General features: G+C 39.2%; 1 protein-coding gene across 1 annotated transcript; it reads right to left on the bottom strand.

Annotated features, from left to right (window-relative positions):
* On the bottom strand, positions 1-10426 carry loxa (lysyl oxidase a). Its single transcript, XM_080838205.1, has 7 exons — positions 9609-10426; positions 9370-9478; positions 8932-9063; positions 2371-2527; positions 1026-1121; positions 621-736; positions 1-479 (listed from the first exon to the last, which is right to left on the bottom strand). Exons 1-7 carry the CDS (start codon positions 10240-10242, stop codon positions 473-475), a joined length of 1251 nt encoding a protein of 416 aa, XP_080694331.1. The 5' UTR covers positions 10243-10426; the 3' UTR covers positions 1-472.
* Between the last annotated feature and the right edge of the window lie 5517 nt (positions 10427-15943).

Genomic DNA, 15943 nt, shown 5'->3' with positions numbered 1-15943 from the left:
TTAAATGATTTATTCAAGTATAATTTGGAAATACATAGTGGGTATTAGAGCACAACAGTTCTACTACAAGCACTAGAACTACAACATTAGAAAAGAAGTCTGGCAATTTATTTTTTGTAAACATTTTGTCTACTGGTGTAGCCCAGTGAAGGGCGTCTTTACATTATTATGTGCTAATAGAAAAGACAGAAGAAAGCTGTGATTCAGTGTGTAGTTTCATTTGCACAGTTTATACCATATCTTAATAGTAAGCAATAAAAATGTAAAATTGCAGTATGAGCAGTTTTTCAAAAATTAAAATAAACTTCTAAGACATTTCAACTTTCACACAGTGGGGCTTTAATACTGTGCTTCTTTCAAACAGCATCCGTGGCTGTTAAGTACAAGTATTTATCATTGACATTAACGTGATAAATGAATGGCTTGATCACTGTCTTAATTGTCCTTCAGTTGTTCCTAGTGTAGTCCATTCTCAATAGCTGAAAGCAATTGAGAGGTCAGTTTAATTATAAACATTAAGAAATGCCAAAGAATGTACAAAGAAGAATGCAGAACACATGTTATTTGCTGTTATTATGGATGAAATGTTCTGTCATCTACAAAGAAGACCAGATACTTACTGTGAAATATGACAGCCAGACACATAAGCATAGTTGCCAGTATACTGAACATCACAGCGAACAACATTGTTGCTGTAGTCTGACTCCGGGACCTGGTAGCTAGGGTTCACACTGATCTGCAAGATGAACCAGAAACAGTACCCTGAGTAAATAGGCCTGATAGTCACACACATATTCACACACTCACACTACCCTGTGTTTACTACAATCTGCAAACAAAACAAATGGCCAGTCAAATGGGAAACTAATTTTCCTTTATTTCAAGGGATAATTCAACCTGTTGTAATAATTTGTGAACATAGAATAAATGCATGCTATTACAATCCATAGCCTTTTCCATTCATGAATTATAGTTCAGAGTATGAGAAGGTAATAAAATATAAATGGTACAAGATGTACACAAACCTTGAGTATATAGTTTCCAGGTTTCACATCAGTGATATCTATCCACTGGCAGTCAATGTCAGCATTGTAAGTGTCATAACATCCTGGACTCAACCCCTGCAACAGCAGACAGTGGTTTTAGGACATATGGCTCAAATCTTTGAACATTATAGCCTGACAGTGAGTGATTTACACTGCTGTAATTCCCCACACAACAGCTGATCCAGATCCAGCCTTCCATGAATTGCTGAAGGTAATTTGGCACGGTCCAACTTCAGCTCATAAAGGCATCTCTTGCCCATAAATCAGACATAATCAGCATGTCTCTGTTGCATGTGGGAATATGGAATTTATAAATGGAGGAGGTTCCAAACATAACTGGAACAACCATCTCACATAAGATAATCTCGTCTTAACTTCGACCTCCACCACCTTAACAAACGTGTACTACTCACTCACCATAGGGAAGGGATTATAGGAGCCTACAACTCACCCCACCATTCCCTTTTACCGCACATAAATCTGGTCAATATTCAGTGTCTGCTTTTCCGTTTTGTGGGCTACACTCGAATCTGTAATATTGGGCATGTGCCTTTGGGATAAAAAGTACAGTGCTATTTATAAAATGCATCATATTTCTGTACTGTAATTGTAATATCAAAATAATGTTATTTATCTATTTTCTTTTATCAGAAATAACTCTAATAGCCTTTCTTATATTTATGCCCAGGATAAGGAGGGGGAGAGTTTTTATATTTGCCAACCAGTATACTTCTTATACATAAATAATATTATTTGACTGTTTTTGACATCTTCAAAGGTAGAGTCAAATCTAATAATCTAGTCTTATCCAAGAGACCATTCAGCAAACGGCTCCTCACTGATTATCAGTATCTGTTGTGTGTGTTTGCTCAGAGAAACTCTGCTGTTTGTACACAGCCATAAACAGTTCCAACCAATCAACACGTTGCTTCAGGAGCACTGAAGTGAGAGGTACAATTTGATATTCTGTTTTATATTGCACCAGATATTGTACCTTTAATGAAATACTGACGCTTGAATGCCTCCTGCGTTGGGGTGGTCTCTAACTGTGTAGGTAGCAACCAACCTTTATGACCACCCCTTTAACTAGAAGTAATTAGTGTTTACTGAACACCAGTGTGCGAAAACAGGACTGATGCTGATGTGTAGAGCTACCACTTGTGTCTCATTTCAGACACAATTAAGTGCATCAAGTCCAACCATTTCAGTCCATTTAAAAGAAAAGTATAGTGACATTTCACTATGAGATAATGTCTCAATTTAGGCAATTCAGTCTGACCTGCCCTTAAATGATACCGTGTGTAAACAGCAATGGTGTAATTACCTGGGTGTGTGAAGTGCAAGCAAATCGTCTGTAGTAGCCATAGTCACAGGACGTGTCCTCCAGACAGAAGCTGGCCTTGTGTCCCTCTGCCACACGCTGATGGGTGCTGGCGTCTAGCAGGTCGTAATGGCTGAACTCATCCATGCTGTGGTAGTGCCTGAAATCACAGGGAAACTTTCAGTGGCTGAGATGCCGGGGACTATATATAGAGTGCAAAAGTAGATAACATGTGAAATAGAGAAAGTGGATTTAGAGATTTAAAAACAGGTGTATGTCCTCCAATTACAAGTCCTCCAACTACAAGTTCTACATTTTTACCAATCGTTGTGACTAAGTGAGCTGCATAGTTGTTTTGGAACAGAAGTCCTAATTAATGAATTCCCATGAAGTGCATACCTGAAGACTTGTGAGCTACTTGGATGGTTATGTGGTTGTCAGCAATGGCTACTGATGGTTCTCCAATAACAAGGCTTTGTAATTGTACACTAAAAGGACAACATTTGGACATTGCACATGTTCCCCAAATGGCACTAAATTAGAAAATAATTCCGCAAATCCATACATGGGTTACAAAGATCGCAAAAGATACAAATCCTATCTGTTTTCAAGCGATTGGATTGGTAAGCGTGCACCTATAGGTACAACACTACAAATAGAACGGCTATACTATGAGATCATTTTAGTGATCTGTTACATAAAAACTGTCTTTTTCATCATTGGTATTATGTAATTGTATACTAATATTTCCATAACATAGGACAGCCAGGATGCATTCATGACATTTATGAGCATTTGGCACTTCCGGGAACCATTGTGGTGAAACAAAGGGGGCCTTCTTGCCTTATTGGTGTTGATGTTGCAAGTTGCTTTCAATGCTCTTATTCACCTGGCTTGTTTCTGTAAAGCATTATAAACTTTATACTCCGTGGGCCTTCATTTTATAAAAAACGCATTGTGGGTTCTTCAGGAGAATTTATGCTCACTGTTCTTGGGAGCATACACTTTGTGAACCGCATGCGCAGAAATGATGCCATATCTGCTGCCACGTGGTGTCGTTTTGGCTGGTTGCGCACCTCACTTTTTTTTTAACTTGTTGCACGAGGCACAGCTGGTGCATATGTCAAATTAATGAGCTGGAGTCACAAGTCACAAGTCTGTCTGTACAGACATCTGTATGACCTCTCAATGTAGGAGCATAGGGATTCCAATATGGCACAGAACTCGTGGAAGGACTTTACAGCCACAATACAAACAGTACAAACATTTCTGTGGTTTACGTTAACATTCCAGTCTTGTCTGATGAAGACCTGCAGGTCAAACTTTGCATTTAGGCTGTGCCAAAACATCTCTTCCTGATAAAAAGTGCTAGAATAAAAGAACACATAATGCAGCTGAGGCAAACTTTTGTTTCCATGACAAGTTAGGTTACAGGCTAGTTTTGCTAGTGTTAAGAAGATTCTCACTTTCCCTCACACTCACGGCCACGCCCCTTCCCAGCCTGTGCGTTACTGAACCAATGTAAGTTTGTTGATAGCTTTTCATGGACTGATATTGTTTTAGTTGTGTTAGATGTGCCTAGAGAATGTCGCTAGCCTAATTTGTTACCTAAATGGTAATGGACCTTAGTTTGTTTGATGTATTGCCTGTGGAGGCCCAGACTTTGTTGACCAGTTATTATTATTTGGCACACTGTATTATCTGTTTTATATTGTATAATTTGAGCACACACACACACACACACACACACACACACACACACACACACACACACACACACACACACACACACACACACACACACACAACCAACCATACACTCCTACTCATATCCTCACTGGACACTCCGAATAAATAACTAAACTGTGAATACCTGACTGGACTAGTGTGTCTCACCGACCACCCCCATTGGTCTCAAGCCAGCCACCCTGAACATCCTGCAGCACCTCCTTTTCAGCTAGCAACTATAATAAACACTAACTAAGGTAGGTGATACAGTTTAACTGTCAAGTCACATAGCCTAGGTTATTTCACTGTACCCATTTACACGTTACCTTCTTATTTATTTCTTACGGTTAAAGGTGCATAATTATGCAACAATTATGCTTCAGGATTAGGGTTAGGATAAGCAGTTTAACCTTAAAATAACAGCTTAAAAAAAATTGGGGCACTACAATGACATTTAATATGGAGAATCGCATCGGTGCCATTGGCACAGCAGGGTCGAAAGGCATATAACTGCGTTCTGTAGTTTCGCCTGCCGCAGCCCGCTGACCTGACTTGTTTACCTTCTGCCGATCTAGTAAGTAGCTTATTTGCCGTCTTGCTTAGTCTTGTGTTGCACTTGCTTGATGTTTGACTGTGTAAGGACAGTCGTTGAGTAACTAGTTTGTCATAATGTCAAAGTCAGCACATTTCAAGAGATTTCGTTAGTTTTAGCTGCTAGCATACCTTTAGCGAATAGCTATTGATCCTTATTGCACCTTTAATCCAGAAAGGAATACTGGCAAAACAGTTAACTATCATGTATATTTCACTGTGCTCTAATTTGGTGCATTACTTTCAAGCGATGTGGATGCTAAAGCGAAATGTGCTATATAAATAAAGTCTTACTTATCTTTTCAGCCTTGTATGAACTGGGAATTTCAGAGAAAGCACACAGCTGATTTTAGAATTGTTTCTTGTTGATGTTCATTCAGTGTTTCTTGGCAGGGACAAGTATCAAAATCTCATCACCTCTCCACTGGTGTACCCCAGGGATTGATACGTGGACCCTTCCCATTTATATCCACACCACTTCCTTAGATGAGTTCACTTATCCCTGTTATTCGAATGATACTTAACTGCACTTGTCCTTTTCCCTGGTTGATTCCACAATATTGGTTTGAATTTCTGTATGCCTCAGTGATATTTCAGTTTGGATGAGGGACTGACACATTCAGCTTTCAAAAACCGAGCACCTGGTATTCCCAGCCAATCTGGCTATCCCACAAAATATAAACATCCAGCTTGGTTCATCTTCATTGACCCTAACTAAAACTGCACGAAACTTGGGTCTTATAATTGATGACCAACTTAATTTCTCGGAGAATGTAGCTTTTCTCGAGGTGCTGTCGATTTACACTTTATAAATCTCAGATCAGATTCTATCTCAAACAATATGCTACACATCTTCTTGTGCAGACCCTGGTTATTTCTAAACTAGACTATTGCAATTAAATTCTAACAGGCCCACCTGCATGTGTTGTGAGACCGTTGCAGATGATCCAGAATGTGGCTGTGTGTTTGGTCTTTGATCAGCCGAAGAGGACACATGTAACTCCTCAGGTCACCCTTCAATGGCTCCCTGTAGCTGCTAGAATTACATAAGGTCCCTCACTCTCACCTACAGGACAGCCACTGGATTGACACCAATTATTTAAATGCCATAGTACTGCACTAATCACCCTCTCCACCATTTCACTCTTCTGATGAGCATCTGTTGTCTCTGCCATAGACATGTATAGGTAGACGCCGCCTCCACTGCTTCAGCCCGTTGCCTCGGCGAAACGCGTCGCCGCCATATTGTTACAGGAGCTCTCTGACGTCAGAGGTCTGTCAAACGTGTCAAACAACCGCAAGTTGCCAGGAGCTGTGGTTTATCTGGATACAAATCACGATAACCTTTTACATTTCGCAACCAATTTCATGGAGTATTCAAGGGTTTATGCTCTACGTGAAGTGTGTGAAAAAGATTTGCCTCTACATTACTTTGAATCTCGCTAGTTAAATCGCCAGTCATTCATGTGCATGGGTCTATGATAAACGTGCACCTTTCTTGCACAGCTCGTGCACTTTGAAAATACTGAGAAGCTCTATAAACTATGTATTGACCATCATTAAGAGAAAGAGCATACATCAAATAGTGAAATACTGGCAGTCAGTGTGTTTTTCATAGTTTAATAGTTCCTTTTCAAGTATGTGCATTAAGAAATGAATGACTGTGCATTAAGAAATTAATGACTCAGTATAATGTGCAATGGAATAACATATATATGATATATATAATATGTGATACAATATAATATAATATATTTTAAGTATAGGTATATATTCATATTCCACAAAATCAGGCTGCACCACATTGCAAAACTGAGCACGCTGCAATTACAGACTGGCAACAGTCGAAAAAAGCTCAGCAAGACGATACTTTTTAAAGGGTTCTAGCCTAGATTAAATTATTATATTATATCATATATTGTGTGAAATTCTATATTGTTCTATAATATGAATATATATCCTACCTATACTTAAAATATATTACATTATATTATATTGTATCACATATTATATATATAATATGTTATTCCATTGCACACTATACTGAGTCATTATATTATATTGTATTATATATATATGCTATGTTATTTATATTACAGTTCAACTACTGAGATGTGTATGTATATATTGAGATGTGTATATTTTTACTGCTATAGAAATATATAGCTTTTTTTGTAATGTTGATTTGTGAAATAACTGTGTATTGCCAATTGCACTGTTCAAGGTTTCTTAATGCACATACTTGAAAAGGAACTATTAAACTATGAAAAACACACTGACTGCCAGTTTCTCACTATTTGATGTATGCTCTTTCTCTTAATGATGGTCAATACGTAGTAACTAAAGAAGCACTATTTCGATAGTTCATAGAGCTTCTCAGTATTTTCAAAGTGCACGAGCTGTGCAAGAAAGGTGTGCGTTTATCATAGACCCATGCACATGAATGACTGGCGATTTAACTAGCGAGATTCAAAGTAATGTAGAGGCAAATATTTTTCACACACTTCACGTAGAGCATAAACCCTTGAATACTCCATGAAATTGGTTGCGAAATGTAAAAGGTTATCGTGATTTGTATCCAGATAAACCGCAGCTCCTGGCAACTTGCGGTTGTTTGACACGTTTGACAGACCTCTGACGTCAGAGAGCTCCTGTAACAATATGGCGGCGACGTGTTTCGCCGAGAAGCAGTGGAGGCGGCGTCTACCTATACATGTCTATGGTCTCTGCCTTCTCACTGCAGCAAAAGATGGCAGTCAAGACTCATTTTGTTTGTGGTACCTCGTGGTGGAAAGATCTACCTAGAGCTGTCCGTTCCAGCGATAGCCTTGGTACATTTAAACAGCATTTAAAAACTAACCTCTTTAAACATCACCTGCCTAATTCGTTTTTTTTTTAAGCATACTATATAAAATGTAACTACTTATTATGGACTTATTATATTATTATTAAAAGCATATGGTTAGGTGTTTTTTTCTCTTGTGGTTTGATGAGCTGCCAATTTCACCAGATCTCATCTGAGAAGACAGGAAACTAATGACAAGGATCATGTTTGCACACATCCTTGGTAAAGAACAAATAGACTGTGTTGAAGAATTATAATGTGTTTACAACCTAAGTTTTTAAAGCAGCACAACGGATCAATAGCTATTCGCTAACGATATGCTAGCAGCTAAAACTAACGAAATCTCTTGAAATGCGCTGACTTTGACATTATGACAAACTACTTACTCAACAACTGTCCTTACACAGTCAAACATCAAGCAAGAACAACACAAGACAAAGCAAGACGGCAAATAAGCTACTTACTAGTTCGGCAGATAGTAGAAAGTCAGGCGGCCACAGGCAAAACTACAAAACGAAGTTATATGCCTATGGACCCTGGTATGGCAATGGCACGGAGGCGATTCTCCATATTAAATGTCATTCTAGCGCCCCAATTTTTTTTAAGCTGTTATTTTAAGGTTAAACTGCTTATCCTTACCCTAATCCTGAAGTATAATTGTTGCATTGTGTTATTTTAACAGAGGATGGATACCTACATCAAAAACAGATTCATGACAAAAAAAAAGCCAGAATACTAAAGAATCTCTTTCCTAAAGGATTTCTCCAGGCAGATGACATTTCATGGTTTTCTACAACTGGCTACAGCATTAGGTCATTGTATGCATTGGGAATGTGCCAAATGCTCTCCAAGTGTAGTAGTGTAACGTGGCCTCCCTACATCAGAACAAAACTATGCTGTAAGACATTACCATGCATTGTTTTTTTGGCTATACAGTGAGAGGGACAGTTATGTGTTTTATGAAAGCAAGCACTCAGACCATTTCCCTTGGAATTGAAAACTGGAACCACACGTAACACAACTCCAAAAATAGCATTAGGTAAGAGCTTATAGGAGACTTCATGTTGTACTGTCAAAGGCTGAAAGTGGCATACAGTGAAATCAGCAGGATCTGAAACTCTCCAAGCAGACAGACAGACAGACAGACACACTGAGGATACAGAATAGTTCTGTTAGCTACTGTCACTATCATAACGAAAAATATCTGGTTTAGACTTCACAGGAACCAAGAGCACTGGTTGAGTCCTCACAGGGAACAATAAATCAATAAACCTTTTCTTTCAACATGCCTCGAATAACCAAAGGTTTCTGGAGGAGGGCAGAAAGTCAGACAGACAGGTGACAAGTGAAGTCAGTGAAAGATGATTGAGTAGACCTTGGACAGAAATGTACACACTCACTGGTGACAACTGTGCCATTCCCATGAGTAGCGTGGTCTGCTCGGTAAGAAGTCTGAGGTTCCTTGATTCTTCACACGCTGTGGAAACCTCAGGAGCTGCCGTGTGTCATAGTCTCGAGCTCCATAGGCTGAACTGTTGATCCATGATACAATCAGATCCAATAATTAGCATGGCATTATGAGGAAACTCTCTCAAATATGCATGATGAAATCATGTTGACAGGAGAAAAAAAAAACCAGATGTCTCTTTGGAACTCTTTTAACAGAGCCCAAAACCCAGAAACTTAAGTTCCTAAAGGTTTATAGATATTGCTGTTTTCTTGGAGCAAACATTTTCACAATTCTTTATGATGACATAAATCATAGTATTGCACATTGAAACACAGTCTATCCATAGTACTTTTCAAGGCAATTCCTTCATTTTTTATCTTCACAATACCTTGCCAGGCAGTTTTCCTCAGAGGCACATCTAAGGTTATACATGGGCACTCTTTGGACGTACGTGGAGGCTTGGATATAAGTAGGGTCTGGCACAAGGTCAGGCAGGCCTATGGAGAATGTATATCTAGTGATTTCCATGATGTATGCACCCTTAAGTAAGTTACTTTTACAATGAACAAATCACTCACACAGCAAATGCCATTCACATAATCGCATTCACATTTGCGTCGTTCTTACCGTGTTGATGGTACCTTGTGCCATATCCTGGGCGCTGCCTGCGTCGCGGTCTTTCGTATGCGTCAGGGTCATTGTAATATGGGTTGTCTGGGTCAGAAGACTTGTATGGATTATAAGGATCGTCTCCGGCCATCATGTCTTCTCTCCGTAGATTTGATAGCGGAGGGGTCCGAGTGACTTGGTTTTGCGCAGAACCAGATGTGTCGTTACCTGAAGTGTCATTTCGATTAGCCGGCTGATTTAGGCGCCCCATGGATGCTCGATTGCGCTTCTGTGTTGTAGATTGCATCCAACGCAGGCCGCCGGTGCGTCCCGCTCCATTGGCGGGATTAAGGGATCGGGATGAGCTCGAAGGACTGTTCGCAGAGTTGACGTTGCTTACGATAGTTATGGATTTGCCCTCGGACTTATCCTTATTTAGTTTTTGCCTCGGTGGTTGATATTCCGAGCCGTGGCTGAGTATGCTAAAAACTTGGCCATTGTGCTGCCACTGAAAGGTCTGCCCAGTATCAGAGGCAGGACTCGCAAGGCTTTGTTCACGGACTCGTTGAGAGTGGGTAGTTTGCAGTATGCAACTGAGTAAACATACATGCGCGCTTAAGCAAATTAGAGTGTCAATTAAACGCATCTGCATTTTGAAAGGCAGTAAATATTTTTGGTCAAAGTGACGACAGACTGTTGTCTCAGAAATATCCCAAAGACATAGAAATGTTAAAAACTGATTTTGGGAAAAAAAATTATAGTATCTTTTTCATGTTTTAAAATTGCCTACATGGCCATACGCATGATCTCGGAGCAATCTCTCGTGTCTCCACACTGGAGAGCTACCCAAGTTTGCTGTTCTACGGGGAGTTTAAGTAGGAGGAGTTGATTTTGTAAGGTTTCTAATTCCGTTGTTATACAAGGTCCTTGTAACAGTAACCAAATTTGTAAATAATATTTGTCAGCCCTCTGATTAACTCCTTTAAATAGTCTTTGTGATGAGAGATGACATATGGTGACATTTGTGATGAATTGTGTTTCTGAACATGACTGATTACAGAGCATTAAATTGATCCGCATGCTTAAGTCATTAAGTCATCAATTTCCACGAATGTCCCCTTCAATTGCAAGCCTGAATCTAAGAACAGAATTTTTTAATTTGAGCAGCAGACAATATAGTAGCCTACTGCTGCTAGCACCATGTTGGATATATCAACGGTAAATCAACAGCAGATTTGATATTGGTTTATAAATGTAGGCTTGGTCTGTTCATATCCCTACCTACCTTCCGTTTCTTAACCAACCATATATTAGTTTTTTTGTTAAAAGATCACGATTATGTGGAGCTGTGCCCGCGGGGTAATACATATTTCATTGTCTCTTATAATCCCCAGCCTTTTTAATTTAAGACGGAGTAATGTTGACTTGTTCTCTCGTTGATACCAGACATGAAACTTGCAGCTTGAGAAACGTAATGAGTGGTTCTGCTCACAACCTACATTTCATTATAAACCACTGTGGTCACCCGAAGTTCAGTATGAAATGCATTTGATTCCCTTTTGCACTGAAAAGCAATAGGTTTCCCTATTTCCGTCTAAGAGTGGCAAAGTGAAGTTCAAGTTCAAGTATTTATTTGTCCGATGCACAGAAAAACACAGAGTCAGACTGGGCACTGATGTCTTCAGTGAATACATACAGTATGTTAAGAAATATTTACTGATAACAAGAAGGGAACTTTAGCCACTACAGGTTTCCCTATTAAATGAACCATCAAAGAACATCATAAAGTACAGAGATGTTCTCCAGGTGTTTGTCTATCTATCTATCTATCTATCTCTCTCTCTCTCTCTCTCTCTCTCTCTATATATATATATATAGAGAGAGATAGAGATAGAGGATATATATATGGTGTCTGCCATACCCCTCTAAAATGGGATGTTTTAATCTGAAATGTTATCTAATCCTTTGAAATGTAAGTCTTCATCAGGTGCAAAACCTTCCGTTTTGATGAGAGGACTTGTGCTTAGCTGTACACTAGGTGGCACTTTTTTCCACAACCACATTGCAATCACAAATCCACAGACCCCCTTATATAGGCTAACTTAGTAACAAGGTTTCAGCATCAATACAGAGAACCAGACAAAGCCCTTGCCATTTCAATGTCCTATCGCGTGCACTATGACAGAACAGTATAAGTGCAATATGCACTTTTCATGTTGCAGAAATGCAGAAAAAGGAAAACGAGAAGGATTGCAACCACTGACCATACACCAACACAGTGTTTAATTGTAGGTAGTCCTAGGATATTAGATTACTTTTTATTCACCAAAGCAATGTACAAGGGAGAGAACAGTCAAGCTAGGAGCTATAAAAACCTGGTGTAACAATAAATACGACTTTTTTAAGAAAAAGAAAACTACATAGTAAGAAAAAGAAGTGCGGGACTGTCACTGCTGAAGTGCAAGTTAAGCATTAGTCACTCAAGGTGCCAATTAGGAAGGGGGGTGCTCTCTGAAGAGTTGGGTCTTCAAGAACTTCTTGAAGGTAGAGAGGGACGCCCCTGCTCTGGTAGTACTAGTACTAGTAATTATTCCTATAGATTCGTCTTGTCACCTGATATGGGACACCCTATGGAGAGAAAAGGACAAGGCACATTATAATGTGTGATGTGATATCTATTACATTAATCATTGTTTGCAGCTGTCCTAACTTAGCACTAATTTAGAACTGCATAATGTGCACTGCAGTACAATCTTCAATATGATAGATAGTCAGTCTCCTGTTTAACAGATTTTCAAGTATCTGAGTATACACATGTCATCCTATTCTGTTAGCAATGTGCATTTGAGTATTTTCCATCGCCTGTCCTGTATTTCTGGAGGTAAGACAAGTTGCGGGTCTCCTTTATACTTTCCCCAGTATCTGGCAAAGAATAAGCACGTAGATGTCTTCATGTCTTGCCATAGTAATCTACTTTTAAATATAGCAACATCACAGATGTTATGAGCCAGTGGGGAGGGATGATGTTTGGACATCTATGATCCTTTGTCAGACCGATCATGTACAACTTCTTTCTCAGTCAAATTAGCAGCACATAGCATTAAAGCAGCCATCTCCAAGTCTTATCCAACTAAAGGAGTAATGTACACGTTTCAGTTCCTATGTCACGTGACCTTGTGCTTGTGTAAGGAAAGAAATCTGACAAAAAAAAGAAAAAGAGCTGTTATATGGTTCCTGAGAAAAGTTTTAGCCCTCAAGTTCTTGGACAGACTCAGAACTGTGATCTGTTGCAGACTTGGGACTCAGTATGTTTATAGAAGCCAGTCAGTGACTGCAGACGTATGTCTGGACAACTCTTAGTTATTCACACATAGTACATTGGGTTAAAAATGATTTAACATCAAACATATCAGCTGCTATACATGGAGTAAATACACCACAGAGCTTAACAGGTTTTACTAATGACTTTTGAGCATATTTATTAATGTCTGCCAAATGTAATTACAATGAGTGGTATAAATGTGATGTTTTGCACCCTTTAGGAATATAACTGGCGCTTTAAAATGTGTCCAAGGTACGCAGGCTATACTCTCACACCACATAAATGAGAAATGAACATTTCATTAAAATAGCATATACTCCACCAACAACAGGTTTTAAAATATGCATGAACACATTCAAATATCTGAGATTTGTTGCATACCAGACCATCAGAACCATCTGTCCTGGGTCAAAAGTTCCTTATTTTCTTCATCTACTTTTGGTCCTCTCTGTCTCTCTCTTTCTCTCTCTCCCTTTCCCTCCCTGTGCCTGTGTCTCACTGGAACTGGCAACGAAAACGCTGTACGTCTCTCAGGCAGTGGAAACACATCTGCAAGCAATTAACCCAGTTCCTCTGTCCTTGCCGCTGAAATTATCCTCTTTTGATATTAGGCCAAGAGACTAGCAGTGGTGAGAAGTTTGTTGTTTGTATGGTCTGGGCATCATGGAGAATGGAGAATCATGGAGAAAGTGAACAGATATGACAAAGAGAGAGTCTACAAAGTTCAAATTACTTTAGAAACTTTTGACGAACTAGCTTGGACAAAAAAAACCCCACTCTTTTCCTTAAAATGAAAAAAAGGGCTCATAACAGGATGTAAGGGAATCATAAGCTCCGTATAGTTGTATGAAATATATAAGAAAGAATGTATAGTCCGACAGTCACAAAATAAATCCCAACAGGACCAACGGGCCCCCAACTCGCAGCGGAGCACAAAAAACAGCACAGATTGTCATTCCATAAAAAGATGTGGGTGATATTTTGTGTTAGGTCAATCTGGGTCCATGTGGTTATTCAAGTTTAGCAGATGTAAAAAGCATTTTTGAAAAGCTAATCTAAAATCAATTTTTTTTAAACCAAAAATGTAGTAATTGACAATAAAGGATCTACATTAGAGAAGCCAATTTGATGGTTTCATCTTAAAATTTCAAATTAAGATCTTGAAATGAAGTGGTTGTACTGTATAAACCAATTCTATATAATTGTTGTATTTTATTATGTTTTGCTTTTCTGCCTGGCTAAAACATGAAAAAGAACTCCTTATATAAAAGCCATGGCAAAAGCTTGTGCTGAACTGCTTGCGTATCCTGCCTTCATTCCCCTTCAGAAAAGCAGCCCAGATGATTTGTCCTGAGCTAACAGCAGTTTTCCATTACTCCAGAATCTCAAACTCAGCTGACAGGTTGCTCTCTCTCCTTTTTTTCTTCCTCTTCCTCTTTGTCCCTCTTCATCCATCCATTTGCTCCCTCTTTCGTTCTCTCCATCTCCTACTGTCTACCCCTTTCTCCCTCTCTCTCACACACACTCTTACGCACACACACTCTTATGCACACACACATTGGCCTACGTGGCAATCTGCACGTGAAGTCTGGATCCAGATACCACAGAGGAAGAACAAGAGGAGGAGTTCCTTGCCTCTGCCAGAAGGGTTCCTGAGTGCTTACAAAACTCAAAACTCAACATTCTACCCCTCTCCCTCTCGCCTTCCGTTCCTTTCTTTTTTCAACAGTGTAGGATGGGAGGCTCTTGGATTTAAAAACGTACAATAAATCCATTGTGAAGTCATTGTTCGTTTTCTTTTAGGGCCTGTGGACAACAAAAAACATTTGCACACTATCCCAGAGGAATTCCGAAAGGCAAACTGCATCCAACAGTTCACAGACACTGATTACAAACAACCCTGCATTTGCCTGAGCAAAAAACATCTGACCGCAGCAGAGGAGCCAAAAGTCTACAAATCTAGATGAGAATCTTCACAAATGCTTGGACATATTCTGCGAAGTACAGGCCCAAGTTCTCAACCATACCCTAAACAAGTGTATGATTGAGGGAACCTTTCCTACACAATGAAAAGAGGAGTTTTCTCTCAGCTATGTGGGAGGTTTTTCAGTGCAAGTCCGTTATAAAAACCACAGGCCACATAAAAATTGGATTGAGTGAGACTACATGGCATGACTTTTTAATATATGACGGTGTATTTTATACAACTGATTATCTTCTGTTGAAACTAGTGTGAAAGACCGTCAGCAGTTACATCAGCTTGCTTATAATTTGTTTTCTTTTACATTTTTTTTTTAAATAAAACACTGGCTCTAGAAATATCTCTTAAAACCATTCCCTGCAGATGGTCATTTTAATGAATGTGCATTGCCCATTTGCTGGCTCACACAACATGGTCTGGTTTACTGTCAGATGACCATAACTGGAACGTCCTTAGAAGGTCTAAGTGTATGTTCTATTTTTGTTCGGTAAAGCCCTTTTCTTTTTTACGTCAGCTGTTGCATTTATACAAAGCAATGAAAAGTAAAGGCTAATATTTGTATTTCCAACTAACCACTCGCTGGAGAATAGCTTTCTCCTGAATCCTAAATCTATTTTCACTCATTTAAAATTCAAACACGACCCACCCGGTAAGAATTAGACATCTGATCTCAAAGGAACTGCAAGGGATTCAGAGACACTGTATACAGGTTGAAAGGGCTCAATAAAGCTTGCTTCCATCTCTGGTAGACACCGTGGGTGAAAAGATAGTTAAAACTTTTAAGAGGAACCTGTAAGACCCAACGGATTAGGTCAGTACATTCCCAGCTATTAAAGCTACCATGTGTAACCCAAGGACCAAGGAGCATTTCTACATTATTCCAAGCTGCGTTTTTATAGGTCTGGTGTAAGAGTTTTCTGGCAACACATTTCACCAAAAGTTATTTCTCATTTGTAACTTGAGCACTGGGCACAAACAGAGGAAGGGAATATATTCTTTCATATATACAATCGGGAAAAAATTAAGAGACCACTTAAAAATTATCAGTTT

Source organism: Sprattus sprattus (assembly GCF_963457725.1).
Source record: "Sprattus sprattus genome assembly, chromosome: 5".
In the NCBI taxonomy this organism is placed as follows: Eukaryota; Metazoa; Chordata; class Actinopteri; order Clupeiformes; family Clupeidae; genus Sprattus; species Sprattus sprattus.
The sequence above is the reverse complement of the archived record's forward strand: the minus strand, read 5'-3'. Positions and strand labels throughout refer to the sequence as shown.

Coding starts and splice junctions, on each gene's coding strand:
- loxa (XM_080838205.1), bottom strand. CDS start 10,242: ATGCAGATGCGTTTAATTGACACTCTAATTTGCTTAAGCGCGCATGTA. Junction 9,064..9,369: donor GAGGAAAACTGCCTGGCAAG/GTATTGTGAAGA, acceptor ATGGATCAACAG/TTCAGCCTATGGAGCTCGAG. Junction 1,122..2,370: donor CTTGCACTTCACACACCCAG/GTAATTACACCA, acceptor CTGCTGTTGCAG/GGGTTGAGTCCAGGATGTTA.